The 15,300-nt window shown below is 44.0% G+C and overlaps 2 protein-coding genes across 4 annotated transcripts; one reads left to right on the forward strand and one right to left on the reverse strand.

Annotated features, from left to right (window-relative positions):
• Positions 1-3,429: 3,429 nt before the first annotated feature.
• On the reverse strand, positions 3,430-6,712 carry LOC115750208 (O-methyltransferase 1, chloroplastic). 3 transcript variants are annotated; one of them, XR_004016450.2, is made up of 8 exons: positions 6,304-6,712; positions 5,612-5,763; positions 5,408-5,528; positions 4,978-5,102; positions 4,755-4,883; positions 4,468-4,632; positions 3,692-3,846; positions 3,430-3,541 (listed from the first exon to the last, which is right to left on the reverse strand). XR_004016450.2 is itself a non-coding variant. In XM_030687402.2 (7 exons), exons 1-7 carry the CDS (start codon positions 6,482-6,484, stop codon positions 3,775-3,777), a joined length of 945 nt encoding a protein of 314 aa, XP_030543262.1. In that variant the 5' UTR covers positions 6,485-6,712; the 3' UTR covers positions 3,603-3,774. The 3 variants fall into 3 exon arrangements, 2 of the variants coding, with proteins under 2 accessions (XP_030543262.1, XP_048127982.1); XM_030687402.2 differs by lacking the exon at positions 3,430-3,541 and having other exon boundaries at positions 3,603-3,846; XM_048272025.1 differs by lacking the exons at positions 3,430-3,541; positions 6,304-6,712 and adding an exon at positions 6,180-6,250 and having other exon boundaries at positions 3,603-3,846; positions 5,612-5,822.
• A 3,916-nt stretch (positions 6,713-10,628) lies between these two features.
• On the forward strand, positions 10,629-13,293 carry LOC115750205 (blue-light photoreceptor PHR2). The gene is made up of 4 exons (XM_030687397.2): positions 10,629-11,729; positions 12,233-12,444; positions 12,552-12,647; positions 12,812-13,293. The coding sequence occupies exons 1-4, from the start codon at positions 10,740-10,742 to the stop codon at positions 12,879-12,881; spliced, it is 1,368 nt and encodes a 455-aa protein (XP_030543257.1). The 5' UTR covers positions 10,629-10,739; the 3' UTR covers positions 12,882-13,293.
• Positions 13,294-15,300: the final 2,007 nt, after the last annotated feature.

Consider the following 15,300-nt stretch of genomic DNA (forward strand, 5'->3'; position numbering starts at 1 on the left):
TCTATATCGCAGAGCATGATTTTGGAGGGAGATATACTTCTCTTATCCTCTGATTTTCTCAACTCCGACGCAATCATAATGTGTACTCGATTGCTATGCCCGTCCATGACTCTTGTTACAACCCTCAAATCTCTCATTCTTCCACTTATAAATACACACCAGTTTCCAGCTTCTTCTCTCGCTCATAACTCACCAGCAACAAAACAAACACACCCCAAGAGTCGAGAGACCAGCTCTCGTCCTTTGCAGGCGGGTAGCTTTCCTTGTTGGAGAAGCAGGGCACGTGCAAAAAAAAAAGAATGAAGCTCCCTTGCTTTCGCAATGCCGTTGCCTTGTTATTTGCACGTCCTCTCCTTCTCCAACACGGGTTCCCCGCCTTAGGCAACTCGATCCTTTCGACACGAACGGAGCGTTGGAGCTTATTCAATCTTTGTGTGTGTTTAGGTAAGGTGTCTTCCTCGTCACGTTTCGTTCGGCATTCGTGGGTGTTCATTGTATTGCGCAGCGACGATGATGTGTCTGTTTTTCTTCGACAAAGCTCTCTCGCAGATACATCGGAGCTTTACAAGAGAGAGTACGAGGCTCTGTGGATCCCCTCATTGGCAACGTCGTAGTACCAGGAGGCACCCCCGCATGCACCAACGAAGGTTACCTTGTGGGTACGTATGTATGCTTGCGAAAAGAATGGACAACTTCGAGTGAAAATCCAGCTTCCATTTCGGAAGGTCCACCCTCTTCGTGCAACTATGTTCATCTAGATAACATTAAACTAAAGCAGATTGGACATAACTTGAGCATGGCGTATGTAATTCGTGCCGGTTCGTATTAATATCTATCTAGGATACTGTTTTTTCTTGAATCCGTAAGACACAAATGGAGAACAGATTGGATCGTGTTCGATATTGCTAGCCCTAGGGCAACTTACGCGCACACGAGTCATGAACAGGTCAAATCCGGGTAAAGAAAAGGAAAAGGGTAGATACAAAACGCAGGAGTCTGTCATGTGTCGTGGGTTACGGATGGTACCCCGTTTTTGACTTCTTCATTTTGAGTCTAGACACCATGTGGGAGCAAGTCCGAAGGTTGACCATCTCCTCATTCATCATTTTGAGTCTAGACACCATGTGGGAGCAAGTCCGAAGGTTGACCATCTCCTCATTCATCATTTTACAATGCCTCATCTACTCAAGACAGTTGACTTTCGCATGCGGAAGCCATGAAAGCTTGCAAGCTTCGACTTTGCTGATTTCAGGGTATGCGATTGTAGGGTTTCACGGTTTCGGGCCTAGAATTAGAAGCCAACTCAGTGACTCCTGGTTCCAAAATTTGGAATTGGGAACTAAATCGGTCGGTTTTGGTTTCCGGTTCTACTCCGGAACTGGCCTAATTTTTGTTTTGTCCAAAAGAATCAAATAATTTCATCACAAAAACATTTGTCGGTCAAGTGGTTCTCAGATAGATTTGGCAGTTCCGGCCTCGAAAACGGGAATTGGACTAGGAATCGATTGGTTCCAGGGTCTCAAAATCGAGAACTATAACAGTTTCTCCCTAGAACCGACCTTGACCCGGCCAGATAGATCGGGTTCCCGGATTGAACCGGACCCAATTCTCACCCCAAAGATATCGCGAGAAGGGAAATATTCTTTGGTCCCCGGGGATCGGTCCTAGTCATTGCACATAGATCGGGAGTTTAGGGATGAGCCCAAGCCCATTTTGGGCTAGGCAAAGATGCAATGGGCCAAAGATCGTGGCAGTGGCATGGGCTGTCCTGACCAGCTGGCTCAGTAAGTTTTGTTTCGATTGGGGCCCAAGCCCGTGACTTTGTATGTATGTAATTGCTTAGGAATCTTTGAGGAGATTCACCAAGGAATCTTCCCCAAAATGAATAATATCCAGCATGTGCGTGTGTCTTCACACTCCAATGCTGACTCTATTTCGCCTCATCCTTCAACCTTCTCTACGTACACTACAGCTATTACCGCCTTTAAGGGTTTGATGGTCAAATGCAATCACAAGACACTCCTAACCAATCCATCGACTCACAGGCATGCCGTGGGATCACCGAGCGTTTGATAGATAATAGTTAAATATGATAAACCAGTCAAAAAAACCAACTTGTTTTATACCACAATATGGTAGAATCTTGTTGGGTCATAAGTATAATCCCCTTGCTTAAATACCCACAAGCAATTTATCACACTAGTTCGTAAATCAACTTTGCAAACCAACCGGAGCATCTCTTGTTGTTATAGCATCTGCCTTTTCGAAGGCTACACGAATTATACATTATGTACACATCATCGAGTACCCAATACCCTTTTATAATCGCAGAGGTTATCGCAATCACAATCGCAATTCGCATGCTGGGACTCAAATTCAACGCCAAGAGTCGTTGATTGATTTGATTCGCCAAATAGAAACAAGGTGAGCAGCCGAGGCGCCATCACAAGTATCCTCAGCTACAAAATATTTTCTTATTTTGGGGAGTTTCAACCGTTAGTATTCGTCCGACCCAAGTTTTTGTTATCGTACGATGTAATGTCGACAAGACTAGAATGGCCCTTTGAAGATTAGGTCGCACCAAGAGCGGCAAGCTCTCAGCTTCCGGGTTAGGTGGAACATACATTTGTTTGTTGGCTTGCCTCTACAGATTCTGGAATCTGTACTACGTTGTCTGGTTCTTGAAAGTCAGGTGGCACTTTTCTACCGAAATCTAATGGGGCTTTCATATAAGCCACGTAGATCAGATGCTACTGTTTCTCTGGTGGTTAACTACCCTTTCCCTCCTCCGGGGTTAGGTGGTGCTCCTACTCGGGTCTCGGCAGGTCCACCATTTCACTATTAGGAATGGGTCTCTCTCCCTGTCTCTCCTGCCAGCCTTCCCTGAGTGGAAAGCTAGCGCCTACCCTGTGCTCGACAACTGCCAGATCTCGTGGGACCACGCGAGACCTGCCTAAAGTATTCATTGCATTCAATTTAAATCAAAGGGATTTGAACCGTCACATCTTGTGAGAAGACCTATTTATTCCATGATCCGAGTTGAGAAGCATTCTCCTATGCTACATCGGAATGCTTATCTCATGTTAAATTGCTCATACATAAAATAACATTGCACAGAGAATATGTTCAAAGAGGAATTGAGAGAGAGAGAGAGAGTAAAAAGTATTGCCTTTCTTCATCTAAGTAAGGAATGGACATTCTTCCCCAAAATGCTTAAGCAAGCAATTGGAAAAGGGATTCCATACTGAAGTTCCAAACTATTCTTCTAGTACTATCTTGAAATCGCAACGTCCAGCAGCGGGCACACAGCAAGTGCTTCCTTGGCTGGTGAATCGCCAAAAGTTAAAGCCGTTGAGGAACTAAGCGAATATCATATGTGCATCCGCTCAATAAAATGTTATGCCATTATTTCCCACCAATAGATTGTTTCCCACAAACTACAGAGAGAAAAGGGACCATCTTCATCAGATGCAAACATCTGCTCAGAATGAGGTGAGAGGAATCCGGGAATCCCCTAGAACGGCGATCTTCCAATCGCGACCTACCGTTTAATGACAAATGAAACATAAATTTGACACAACCATGTGTTTGTTCATTTCACATCTTAAATTATTCTGCATACTTAGCCAAAAGGTTGAGGAAGGTATATTCACATACACATCAAAAAGTGAAGAAAAATGAACAAACATACTATTTCTGACAACAGCAAATGGGAGAGGCGTTGAAGCCTCTGACAAAGAGAAGGAATAGAGGGATTAAGATTGCCTTTGCATCTCAGAGTTCCTCAAATCCTTCTTCATCCCCCTCTTCCTCGACTCTCTGGAATTCTCTCCTCCACGTTTCCATCTGCCATCGTGTTGAATACAGCAGAGTCAGAATATAAATCTAGTCATTCCTTGACATGAATATGAGGAAACCAGACATATAGTTAAGTCGACCCATCTCTTGTCTCAGGTCCTCAGGCTTTACACAGTGAAGAAAGCAAGGCAGGATGGTCTACGAATTATTTGTCCTCAGAACAAACACATTAAGTATAGAAAATGAATTCTATGGACCTGAACAGAAGCCATCTTTCCAAAAATATCACCTCATAAAGATGCATAGTAGGGCAATCATAGGACTATTGTCATATTAATCATGCACTGTTTAAAGGAAAGGACAATTCAATGCCATTCCATTCTCCAAGATAGTTGTTCACTCGGTGTAATTTAACAAAATGAGTCAATGAACACACTGTTTGCATGCCCCTCCAGCTTATATATCACCATCAGAAGTACTTATCTTTGACCAAAAGAAAGTACTTATCTTAGTCAAAGCAAAATCAAATTCTCACAAAGCACAGAGTAATTGATGTGAATGTGGTTTAACAAAAAAATTGACTTGGAATACCAATAAATACATGGAGGGAATGCTTAAATAACAGCTGGAGACGGAGCAAAAGGTGGTCTAGGAGACAAGCCATCATACCTGGGCATCAGAAAATCGCAACTGCTCTGCAACAAATAGTATTTTGCTGTATTCTTCTGATGTCAATTGCTTGCCAAAGTTCCTTGCAACTTCGTCGTAGCTAATTATGTTCACTCGAAAACCATTGCTCATGAAAAGCTTGTCCATCCATTTTCCAGAATCAAACTAACCAGGAGAAACCCTAACGTTTGAGTGTCTCATATAAACTGTCAATGGCTAGGATATATGAATTGCATGTATACATGAATCAAATTTGAGACCACCATCAAACTACTAAAAAAGCTCACATTTCTTCCGATTCCAGTCTCTGCCAGCCAGCCAGGCAACTCCCCCAAGAAAAGGCTACCATTCATGGCCATACTACTAACAACAAACAAGATATCCTTGAAACTTGTCACATTTATAAGAGGCAAGCCCTGCAAGAGTATACATAAATGAGCTACTAAATTCATTCCACAACTCCACTCTGCCATCCATCATCAGCTTGAACAGTTCCAAGGAGAACATTACCTGGATGACCCATATACTTGGTCGACTTCCATTGAAGCCCTGTGTGTGCAAAACCTGCTGCAAATTGGATGACACCAAGGGGATGTGATAGAACAAGCAACTTCTTGAAATTTTAGCCCCAACACCTGGTAGTTTGGACATTGAAACAATGTAGCTCATGAAGGAAAGACAAATCTCTGTAACATATAAGGAGTTTGTGATGGCGGGAAACCAAAAGCCAACACTATGACTCTTCAAAAAAATCTCACAGCTTAAACTAACATTTGGTAAGTGAATATGACATGGTTCTTTTGCGTAAACACCATTACACGGCCTATCCCTACACAAACTATATAAGATGGGAGCTCATGAAGAATGCGGAAAGGAAATCTCTTGCATCAAATCTTTAATTCGAAACTTCATAAACCACCAAACCAGTTAAAAAGGGCACCTTCAAGTTTTTCGGCTGCTTTTTTGTACAATTCATCTGGAGATATGTCAAATATCAAGGTTGAACTTGGCCAATTAAGTCTATAAGGACGAGTATCCATGCCATCTGTTAGCAAAACAATCTACATAACGTAAGTAGAAAGCAATAATGTTTTCCAATAACGACTGTTGTTTAGTTTGTCCTGCCACGATGAGCAAAATTTACCTGCTTGAGCCCATCCATACGATGGATAGTATGAAGCAACTTGTCATCGATATATTTAGTTGCAAGACAATAATGGTGTGTCTGCTTCTTCATGTCCACTTCATTATCAGTAGAGACAAAACAACCGGCATATGGATCGACAAAAAGAGGCTCTATGAACAAAGGCATTAATCAATCTCAAGCTTGCCAATGCAATGTCTACAACATGAATCTTCATAATAGAAGTGGTGGATTCAGAGGTAAGCACTACTCCAAAGCTAATAAACATATTCAAAAGAGTACAATCAGGCTTAGACATTAACATAAGGAAGACCAACTAATTAGCAATCACTAAAAGGGCATGAAGGTTGGACTGGAATCGCGATTCTCGTTCTATTATTATTTATCATTTTTGCCTTCATTAAAACCAAACATAAATTTGAAAATCTACATTTCATTTTCTTTCATTCTTAGCCTCGTATCCTTATTTCCTCCGTTCCAGTCCTGTTCCGTTACTTAATATCATACGCGCAAGAGAGACCTTCCTTCGTGGCCAAGATATTCCTTTTACTTTTAATTTTCCTCTCATTTTTCAAAGTCCAGCGTATAACCCTGAGAAAACAGGAGGCCAAAACACATGACACCATCGCTATCACGCCCTCACCGTGTTCGATGAAATGCCTAAAGCCGAAACCGAAGAGGAATCTACTTGCCTGGTTGAAGGGTCTCTCGGAAACGAAGAGACGCGGCATTGAGGGCAGATTGGAGGAATGGTTCACTCTCGTCGCCGAGTTTTGCTCTCAGTCGAACAGCATAAGCACCCATTAGCTTCGGCCGCCAGGCAGGAGTGGCTGGGGCAACTCCGAACCCCATCAAATACTCCGTTCTCATCATGGTCAGACAGCGAACTGAATCGAAGGTCTCATCGTCCCGTCTTTCGCTCTCTATACGTGGGCCTCTATGGGGAGGAACTTCTACGACGCCTGTTGAGCCGAGTTCAATCCGCAGTCAATGTCCTGGACCCTGGTTGCCCCGAGCACCGAGCCAGCGTCTATCTTTTTCGAGACGTCGTTTCAGCATCGAACCGGTGGCTGAATGGAATCAGGCCGACCGAATCGAACAGATTGTGCGGTCTGGAGCTCCAAACGGTCCGAATAGACCTCACCGAGTTGATTGAACCGACTGGGTTGGCATCCATGAAATTACGGGTGTACCCTTTATCGAACCAAGCCACCGATAAATTTTCGATGTTTTTTTTTTATTATTTTTTTTTGCAAGCGATGGATCGAGAAAAAGTTCTCCACCAGCGCTTTGTCTTTGCACCTTGATACGTCTTTTTATTTTAGAGATAATATGACGAAAAATCTTAAATTAGCATATTTGTGATAGATTTATTTTAAATTATTTTTTTAACTATAAAAAATCATAAACTAATAGACCTATGATAATTTACCTCAAACTATTTTTTCCGACGAATTTACCCACACTGGTACACATGTGACGAATTTACCCTCCACTAAATTTTGTTAAATTGGGCTAACGCCATGAAAAATCTCAAACCGATATACATGTGACAAAAAAAGGGTAAAAACCCCAAATTATACACCCGTCAATTTTCACGTATCATCCAACTTAATAATTTGATGATAAAAAGCAGACACACCATTATCTTCTTCGAGACGTCATCTTAGCAAGCATTGAACCGGTGGATGAATAGAATCATATCGACCAAATCGAACAGATTGTGCGATCTGAGCCCCATCGGTTGGAATAGACCTCACCGAGTTGACAAATGAGACGCCCTCCGACTCTTTAGGCCGAACGATCAAACCGATTGGGTTGGCATCGATGAAATTACGGGTATGCCCTTTATCGAACCAAGCCACCAATAGATTTTCGATTTAGAAGCGATAAATTGAGAAAAGGTTCTCAATAAACAATGAAACTAAAAACAAATCCAGTGGACAAATGTGAGCATTCCGAGCCTTCGAATCGATTCGGCTCATTCCCATATAAATCTCTAATTTCATTTCATATGCGTTTGGTAAGTTTCACTCACAAGATAATCGGAGAGGCCCTCGCGATCGTTACTTGAATATAAAATCTACCTTTTTACACCAGCTAATCCCACGAGAGCAGTTTCTTTGTTTTCGCTTCTTGGATTTAAATTTCCATTTACACTATCAACAAGCCAATAGATGTGGAAAGCAAAAAATAAAGATTCCTAGTGAATGGTTATTGCTATTCCGTGTGTTGTCATGAGAAGAAATGACTTCCCATCATTTGCGTATGATCTCTTATTTTCTTCATTTTATATCTTATATTGTAAAGGGCGTCTAGTCACCTAATTTCCCAATATAATAGCATTTCTCTGAGTCGCATTCGCAGCTGACGTGGAGGGGCTAACGAATTTTTAAGGTGGGGCTTGCCTTTGAAGCGCAAGGAAGTTCGGATGATCAATGGTCAACGGGAAGCATTTGGACGAAATCGTGCACGAGAAGGTAATTTAGGAGCATGACGCCGGCTACCCTTTGTCCTAAATTCACGCTGTCAATGCTGAGTATCGAGGGCATAAAATGCCGCCCACGAGGCATTCGGCCCTACTGGCAAAGCGATTAGGGGCTGGGATCGGAGAGTACCAAGTCAGGGGTTCGATCTCCGGGAACACCGCACACCCCCAACGAATACACAAAAAAGAGGAACCAGACCCAAAAATAAGAAGAGAGCACAGAGTGCCGACGGATTGAGAGTTTGTAACATGGAGGAGTTGCACGAGGACACGCCTTGTTATAGAAAGTGGTGCTAAGATCTTTAGTGTAGACGTGGGTAGGATTTAACCATAGAATGGTTTGACTTCAATTGCGCACCGCGCTCTATTAGTTTGCGTAAGTTGCCCACGAATCCCTGGATTCTTTCATTTATGACTCGAGAGTATGACGACTTTTGTAGCTCGACTAATCACCAAATAATCGCTTTGTGGATTGAGCGTGGGGACGGTGGATGGCGGTGCGAAGGCGGTGATCGGGAGAAACTTGAACTGAGTTTACAACCTCGTATTTTCGAAAAAGGATCACGGTAATTATCGCCCTCTTCCGAAACCTGTTTAGCATACCTAACTAGGATTAGCCCACTCTCTAAAACAGTTGTTATTTCGCGAGAATGCTTGTAAAGAATATTTTACAGGAAGTTATTCTCCGGGAAAGTGGTAATATTTTTCGGTGTTTGGTTGAAATCTGAAAATGGAATGGAAAATATTTTATGTCCTCGAGTAAGGAAAAAATTGTTTGATTTTCCTAAATAGACATGCATTATTCAAACACTAGTGACTTGTGCATGGGTAGCCGGAGATACCGAGTATTGATACTAGGATCTCGGGTTCCACCTCGATGGACCTTGACCCGAGTGCCGGGGAGCATGGGCACTGGGTCCCGAGCATAGGCACGAGCATCCGCCCCCTGTCCACAAAAAAAATGCTAGAGAACCCGATGCCCATGCTCGGGCCTAGGTCACAAAGTCTAGTCGAGGCACAAACGCCCGTGCTTGAGGCCCCAGCACTCATGCCTATACCCCTGCACCACAAGCTCGAGTCCATTGAGGCTGGGCTCGTGTTCACAAAGGGCAAGTGCGGGACCCTAGTTTTTGGGCCGGGGAACTCGGCTGCTGTGCTTGGCCCCCTGATGCTTGAGCTTGAGTCCCTAACGCTCGAGCCTTGATCCATTGAGGTCGGGTTCAAGACCCCAGTACCCATTCCCGGGTCCTCGGCACCCGGGTTCAAGACCCTAGTGCCGTGCTTGGATCCCTTGAGCCCGAATTGGGGTTTATGGTGGCCAAGGCCCATGATCCCGGTGTCAATGCTTGGGTCCATCGGACCGGGCTCAACACTTCGACGATCGAAATTGGTCCGATGGATTTGTGGGTGAATCTTGGGGATCAAGGCATAAGCATCGAGTACTCGAACTTGGTCTCGATTGATTTGGGCACAGGTGTTGAGGTCCCACACCCAGCCTCGAAGGGTTTGGGTTACCCCAAGCCCAACTTTGTGGATTTGCGCTTGAACACCGGGGTTTTGGGCTATGCTTCTTCGAACTCGGGCCTGGCCTCGGTAGACCGTAGTTAATTGTTCCCGGGCTCTAGTCCCGAGTCCACTATCAAGGGTCCGAGAATAAGCCTTGGGGTTCTCGTGCGGAAACACATAATCTCTAGTCCAAGCGTTGATTTCTCATAATATTTTAAAAAATAATTTTTGATTTTTCAAAGATAAATTTATTTTCACAAATTGAAGCACAGATCTTTTGTTCTAGGGTTAATACCATGAAAACCCTAAACTAGTATATTTGTGACAAATTTACCCTAAAATATTTTTTTGACCACGAAAAACCTCAAACTGGTATACCTATGACAAATTTACCCCGAATTATTTTTTTGACCACAAAAAATCCTAAACCAGTATATCTGTGACAAATTTACCATAAACTAATTCTTTTGACCACGAAATACCCCAAATTGGTACAATTGTGACAAATTTACCCCGAGTTAAATTGATTTAATATCACGAAAAATTTCAAATTGATAAACCTGTGACAAACAGAGGGTCAAAACTCCATAATAGTATACTTGTCGATTGTCACGTGTCACCAAATCAGAAATTTGTGAGTTAAATTTAACGAAAATTAACGGAGGGTAAATTTGTCACATGTGTAATAGTTTAGGGTAAATTTGTCACAGGTATATCAGTTTGGGGTTTTATGTGGTCAAAAAAATAATTTGAGGTAAATTTGTCACAAATGTACTAATTTGAGATTTTTCGTGGTATTAACCATTTGTTCCATCTCGTCAATAATCAATTTGTGATTAGCCACGTGCGACGCACCACACTCACGCACAGCACCAAACCGAAGGACATGCAGAATCCCCAAAACACCCCCAACGCCCCGAGGAGAAAACCCCCAGCCATTGAAAGTTAGCAGCAGCCCAAGAAAGATTGGCGAAAGAGGTGTTAGGTGGTCAATCAGTTGGAGGAGGAAGAAGAAGGACAGAGGATTTGCAATAGTATTAAACCCCTCACCTCGCACCCCATCTCTCACCTACTCTTTTCCCATCCTCAAATTTCACTCCCATTCTCATCTCCTTCCTCGGTGACACTCCGGCCATGGACTCCCACCACCAATTCGCCGAGAAATCCCAAGATAACGCCGCCCCCGAGGAGCACACCCACCAGCTCGCCGTCGTCCCCGCCGCCGCCCCTCCTCCCTTCGCCACCGCCTCCCTCTCCCTCTTCGCCGCCGTCCAGCCCGCCACCCATTTCTTCCAGCAGCCCAAGATTGCGTCTTTGTTCGCCGCCGCCCAGCCCGCCAAGGCCCGAGTCCCCACCCAGGCCTCCTCCCTCGCCCACCTCTCCCTCTCCGCCTCCGCCGTCTCTCCTCCCAAGATCTCCTTCAAGTCCACCATCTCCGCCAACCCCCTCCAGAGCCCCCTCACCCTCGGCCCCCACCGCCCCCTCGACCCATCCGGCGCCGCCGGCCTCCGCCGCGCCTCCGTCGTCTGGTTCCGTAGCGACCTCCGCGTCCACGACAACGAGTGCCTCAATGCCGCCCATAATGAGTCCATGTCCGTCCTCAACGTCTACTGCTTCGACCCCCGCGACTACGGTAAGTCCTCGTCCGGCTTCGATAAGACCGGCCCCTACCGCGCCTCCTTCCTCCTCGAGTCCGTCTCCGACCTCCGCCGCAGCCTGCGGGACCGCGGATCGGAACTCGTGGTCAGGGTGGGCCGCCCCGAGGAGGTGCTCGCGGAGATGGCCAAGGCCGTTGGAGCCGAGGCTGTTTACGCCCACCGCGAGGTGTCGCGGGATGAGGTGAAGTCGGAGGAGCGGATCGAGGCCGCAATGAAGGAGGAAGGGGTAGAGGTCAAGTACTTCTGGGGGAGCACGCTGTTCCACGTCGACGACCTGCCGTTCAAGGTGGAGGACATGCCGACGAACTACGGCGGTTTCAAGGAGAGAGTGCAGGGGTTGGAGGTGAGGAAGACGATGGCTGCGTTGGACCAGCTGAAGGGATTACCCAAGAGGGGCGACGTGGAGCCCGGAGAGATGCCTTCCTTGACGGACTTGGGTGTGAATCCTAGTGCCTCCATGGCTCAGGTTTGTCTCTTTTGCTTAGGGAAATCGATCTCATTTCGGTAATTCCAAGTACGATTAGATACGTTGACAGGTTCGTTGAGATTGATCTTGGCCTCTGCATAGCATAGTGTAGCGTTCCTCGAGCAGTCCATTTGAGTAGATTCTGTCTTTGAGATGCCTAGTTTGAACAGGTCGAAGCTGGTAATGTTTCACCGAGTGAAGTAGACGGGTCCGATGCAAAATTTGGTTGGATCTTCTGGAGGTTGCTTTGTATGATTATCTAATTCGAGCTTGAGCATTTTGTCTTTTCTTATGTGATCTTGCGCCGTCTACCTGGAGGAAAGATGTAACAGAAATCAAGAGCGAAGCTTAACTACAGTGCTTGTTAGTTTTTTATTGTTCAATCTCTGAACTTGTGGTATTAGTATTTCATGGATCATTTGGTAATCACTAGAGCGAATTGGTTATATTTGATTTTGGTTTTTTGGGTAACAGCATGATGGCCGCTTTTTTCATGTATGCAGGACGGTAAGGCGCCTTCTATTGTAGGAGGTGAGGCCGAAGCTCTTCAGAGGCTCAAAAAATTTGCCGCCGAGTGCCAGGCACAGCCAAACAAGGGGACCAACAATGATAACATCTATGGAGCCAACTTTTCTTGCAAGATCTCGCCGTGGCTTACCAATGGATGTATCTCTCCTCGTGCCATGTTTGAGGAGCTAAAGAAAACTGCCTCCAAGTGAGCTTCTAACCAGATTAAATTCTTGTCTCGTTTGGCTGTCTTAGGTCAGATAAATCTCAGTGATATGAGGAGTACTCATTGCAATTGAATCACTTGATTGACAGCGTAATCTCTGCTGCCTCCAAGAACGACGACGGTGGCTCATCTAGCACTGGATCTAACTGGTTGATGTATGAGTTGTTGTGGAGGGATTTCTTCAGGTAACAATCTTGGAAGATCTCAATTCTAGTCTAGACTGAGTTGTGCCATAGATCCTGAACCAGCCATTTTTTAATGCTTCTGGGAAGGGAAACTTATGACCAAAAGGTCGTAACTTTACACTTACCGTCTTACTGAAATTGTTCAATTACTGGGTTACTTTCAGATTCATCACCAAGAAATACAGTTCGCCAGTGAAACAGGGGGCTCCGGCTTGCACTGGTGCTCTTGTTTGAGCAGAGAAAGCATCGTGAGAGGTTGAGATGACGATCTGTTGGGGGATTAAAAGGTTTTTATGCTATAGCTAATGCGAGCTGTAGCTCTTAGATGAATTTGAGCAGGCTTCTACGAGATAGGTGGTGGTGGTTGTTGTTGTATCTTGCTGCAAATAAACTGGTGGAAACATGAAATCATTTCCCTTTAATAGATGGCCGGCGTGAGCCCGAAAGTTTCCTATATGTCCGTGTCTTTCATTTTGTGTCGACAGAGCAGACAGAGCAGAAACAGAGCCCCTGGTTCTGCTGTGCTTTTCTTATCTTTCCCAGGTTATAGATCCATACTGTGAAAAACATTTGTGCTTCACTTCAAGATCTGTCTATTTATTAGCCTTTGCTAAATGATAAATTCTTCGCTTCACGTTATTACAAAGGAAGATGATCATAATAATGGATTTCGAGACTGCGACTGTTCTGTCATTGAGACTTGTAATGTAACCTGCTCAGGGGCTTGAATTGGAAGAGATGAGGTATCCTTTTTTCCATGCTAGAAGCTGCAATCCGATTCCAAACAAAAACGAAAACTTCGGTTTACCGACGAATCTAGGAGGGTTGCTTTGTTAGTCTCGCCGTGCGGAGGCACCCGCTAAACGATACCGTGGTGGTGCTCTGGGGAGGTGTGGATGCCCGAGCGATTCAGGGACTACTCAAGTCTTGATGAAAACCTGTGTCGTCCACCGGTGCGTTAATAATTCCAGAACTCAAGATGCAATATCATTTTAGTAGGCATTGTACGTTCGGTTTGCAGATCCGTTATGGGATTCAAAAACGGGGCTCTGTGCATTACACAGAATCGGATGGTTCGAGGCATCGTGTGGGATTGAAGCACGGCACGAACTCGAAACGCTTGCCCACCGGTCGCAAAAACCACGTGCAATGGTCACTCTGTCCCACGCCGAGGACGAGGGGTTCCGCTTTTGATCCGGGCCATCCACAATTGAGCCTCTCGCCCTTCAACGAGAAGGGCAGGGCAGGGCAGGTCCCTTAGTCTGATGTTTAGTATTTTGATTCGAACAGTCATGATGTCCAAAATGATCTTATGTTTGGACTGCTCTTCTTTAAACACATTTTGCTTTTTCTGCAGAATTTCGAAATGAAAAAAGAAACTTATTTTGAAGAATGAAAATGTGATTTTAAAAAAATCCAAGTGACTTGTCCACAATTACATGTTTCCAAAGGTTTCAAATTATTTTGACGTTGTCAAAAATTTTTTTTTGGGGGATCGAAACGTCGTCAAATCAAATGCCACAATGTAAGAAAAAAAAGCGAAAATCACCCGTTTGTTCGGATTTAAGCCAACCAAATAAAATCCCATTATAATTTCCCAACAAAGTAAAACATACTTTTCGATTGTGAAAAAAGATACGAATAAATTTAGAGCGCCTTGAAAATTTAAAGATAGGTACTTTTAAGACGCGTGTCCCCTTTAAACGCAAAAAAGAAAGAGTAAAATTTGAATGAACATCCTTTCTCATTGATGATGAAATGACTTCTGGGGTAAATTACTCTTGGTACTCGTAATTTGCGAAGATGGGCTGTGACTTTTCCTAAGAGTAGTTCGAGTTTAGATAGGTTTGCACTGGAAATGAGGATGCCTTCGTTGCAAATGGTGGAATTAATACTAAATAGATTCTAGTTGGACCAACTTGGACAGGCAGGCATCATCGATCGATAATTTGTCTGAATATTAAGGGTTCGCCTTTTCAGTCCTTGTTTTGTGCGAGGATTCATTTGGTCATTGTGACAAACAAACCTAGGATTGAAATTGGACATCTCTAAAAGCACATGGACAAAAAATGCTATTAATCTGTAGTAGGAAATGTTGTAAGGACTAGGATTGTTGCAAAATAAAATATAGGATAGAAAATGAATCCACTGGAGAGAGGTCTAACACCCTAAAGCACCCCAAATTTCAAGTTCAGCCTCAATTCTATCATAAATTTTTTTTGTCCCATAAAAAATTCTCAAACTTTAGGTATAGTCTTAATTCTATCCTAATTTTTTTTTTAGTCTCGTAAAAAATAACTAACTTTTACTTGAGTCTCAATCTTACCCTCATTAACTCCTTTGTCCGAGATTTCTCTAAACTCGCAAGCACGAATTGTTCAAGGGTCCCGAACCGAGTGTCTTGAGCGTGAGCTCTCTGATAATAGCAAGAGATGGAAGACTCCGAGCATGAGAGATTGAAACCTGAGCACAAAATCGAAGATGCCATAAGGAAATGGAAGGAACTCTCTTAAGAGTAAGAGGAATTGAAGAAAACTAACCCTAACTGTCCTGGATCCAACAAGATTGTCATTTGAATTGACATGGAAATTCATTTCCAAGAGATGTCTATTTGGATATGAAATTTCGAAAAAAATTATAGCAATGACGTGAA

This window comes from Rhodamnia argentea, chromosome 1 (genome assembly GCF_020921035.1).
Source record: "Rhodamnia argentea isolate NSW1041297 chromosome 1, ASM2092103v1, whole genome shotgun sequence".
Taxonomy (NCBI): domain Eukaryota; kingdom Viridiplantae; phylum Streptophyta; class Magnoliopsida; order Myrtales; family Myrtaceae; genus Rhodamnia; species Rhodamnia argentea.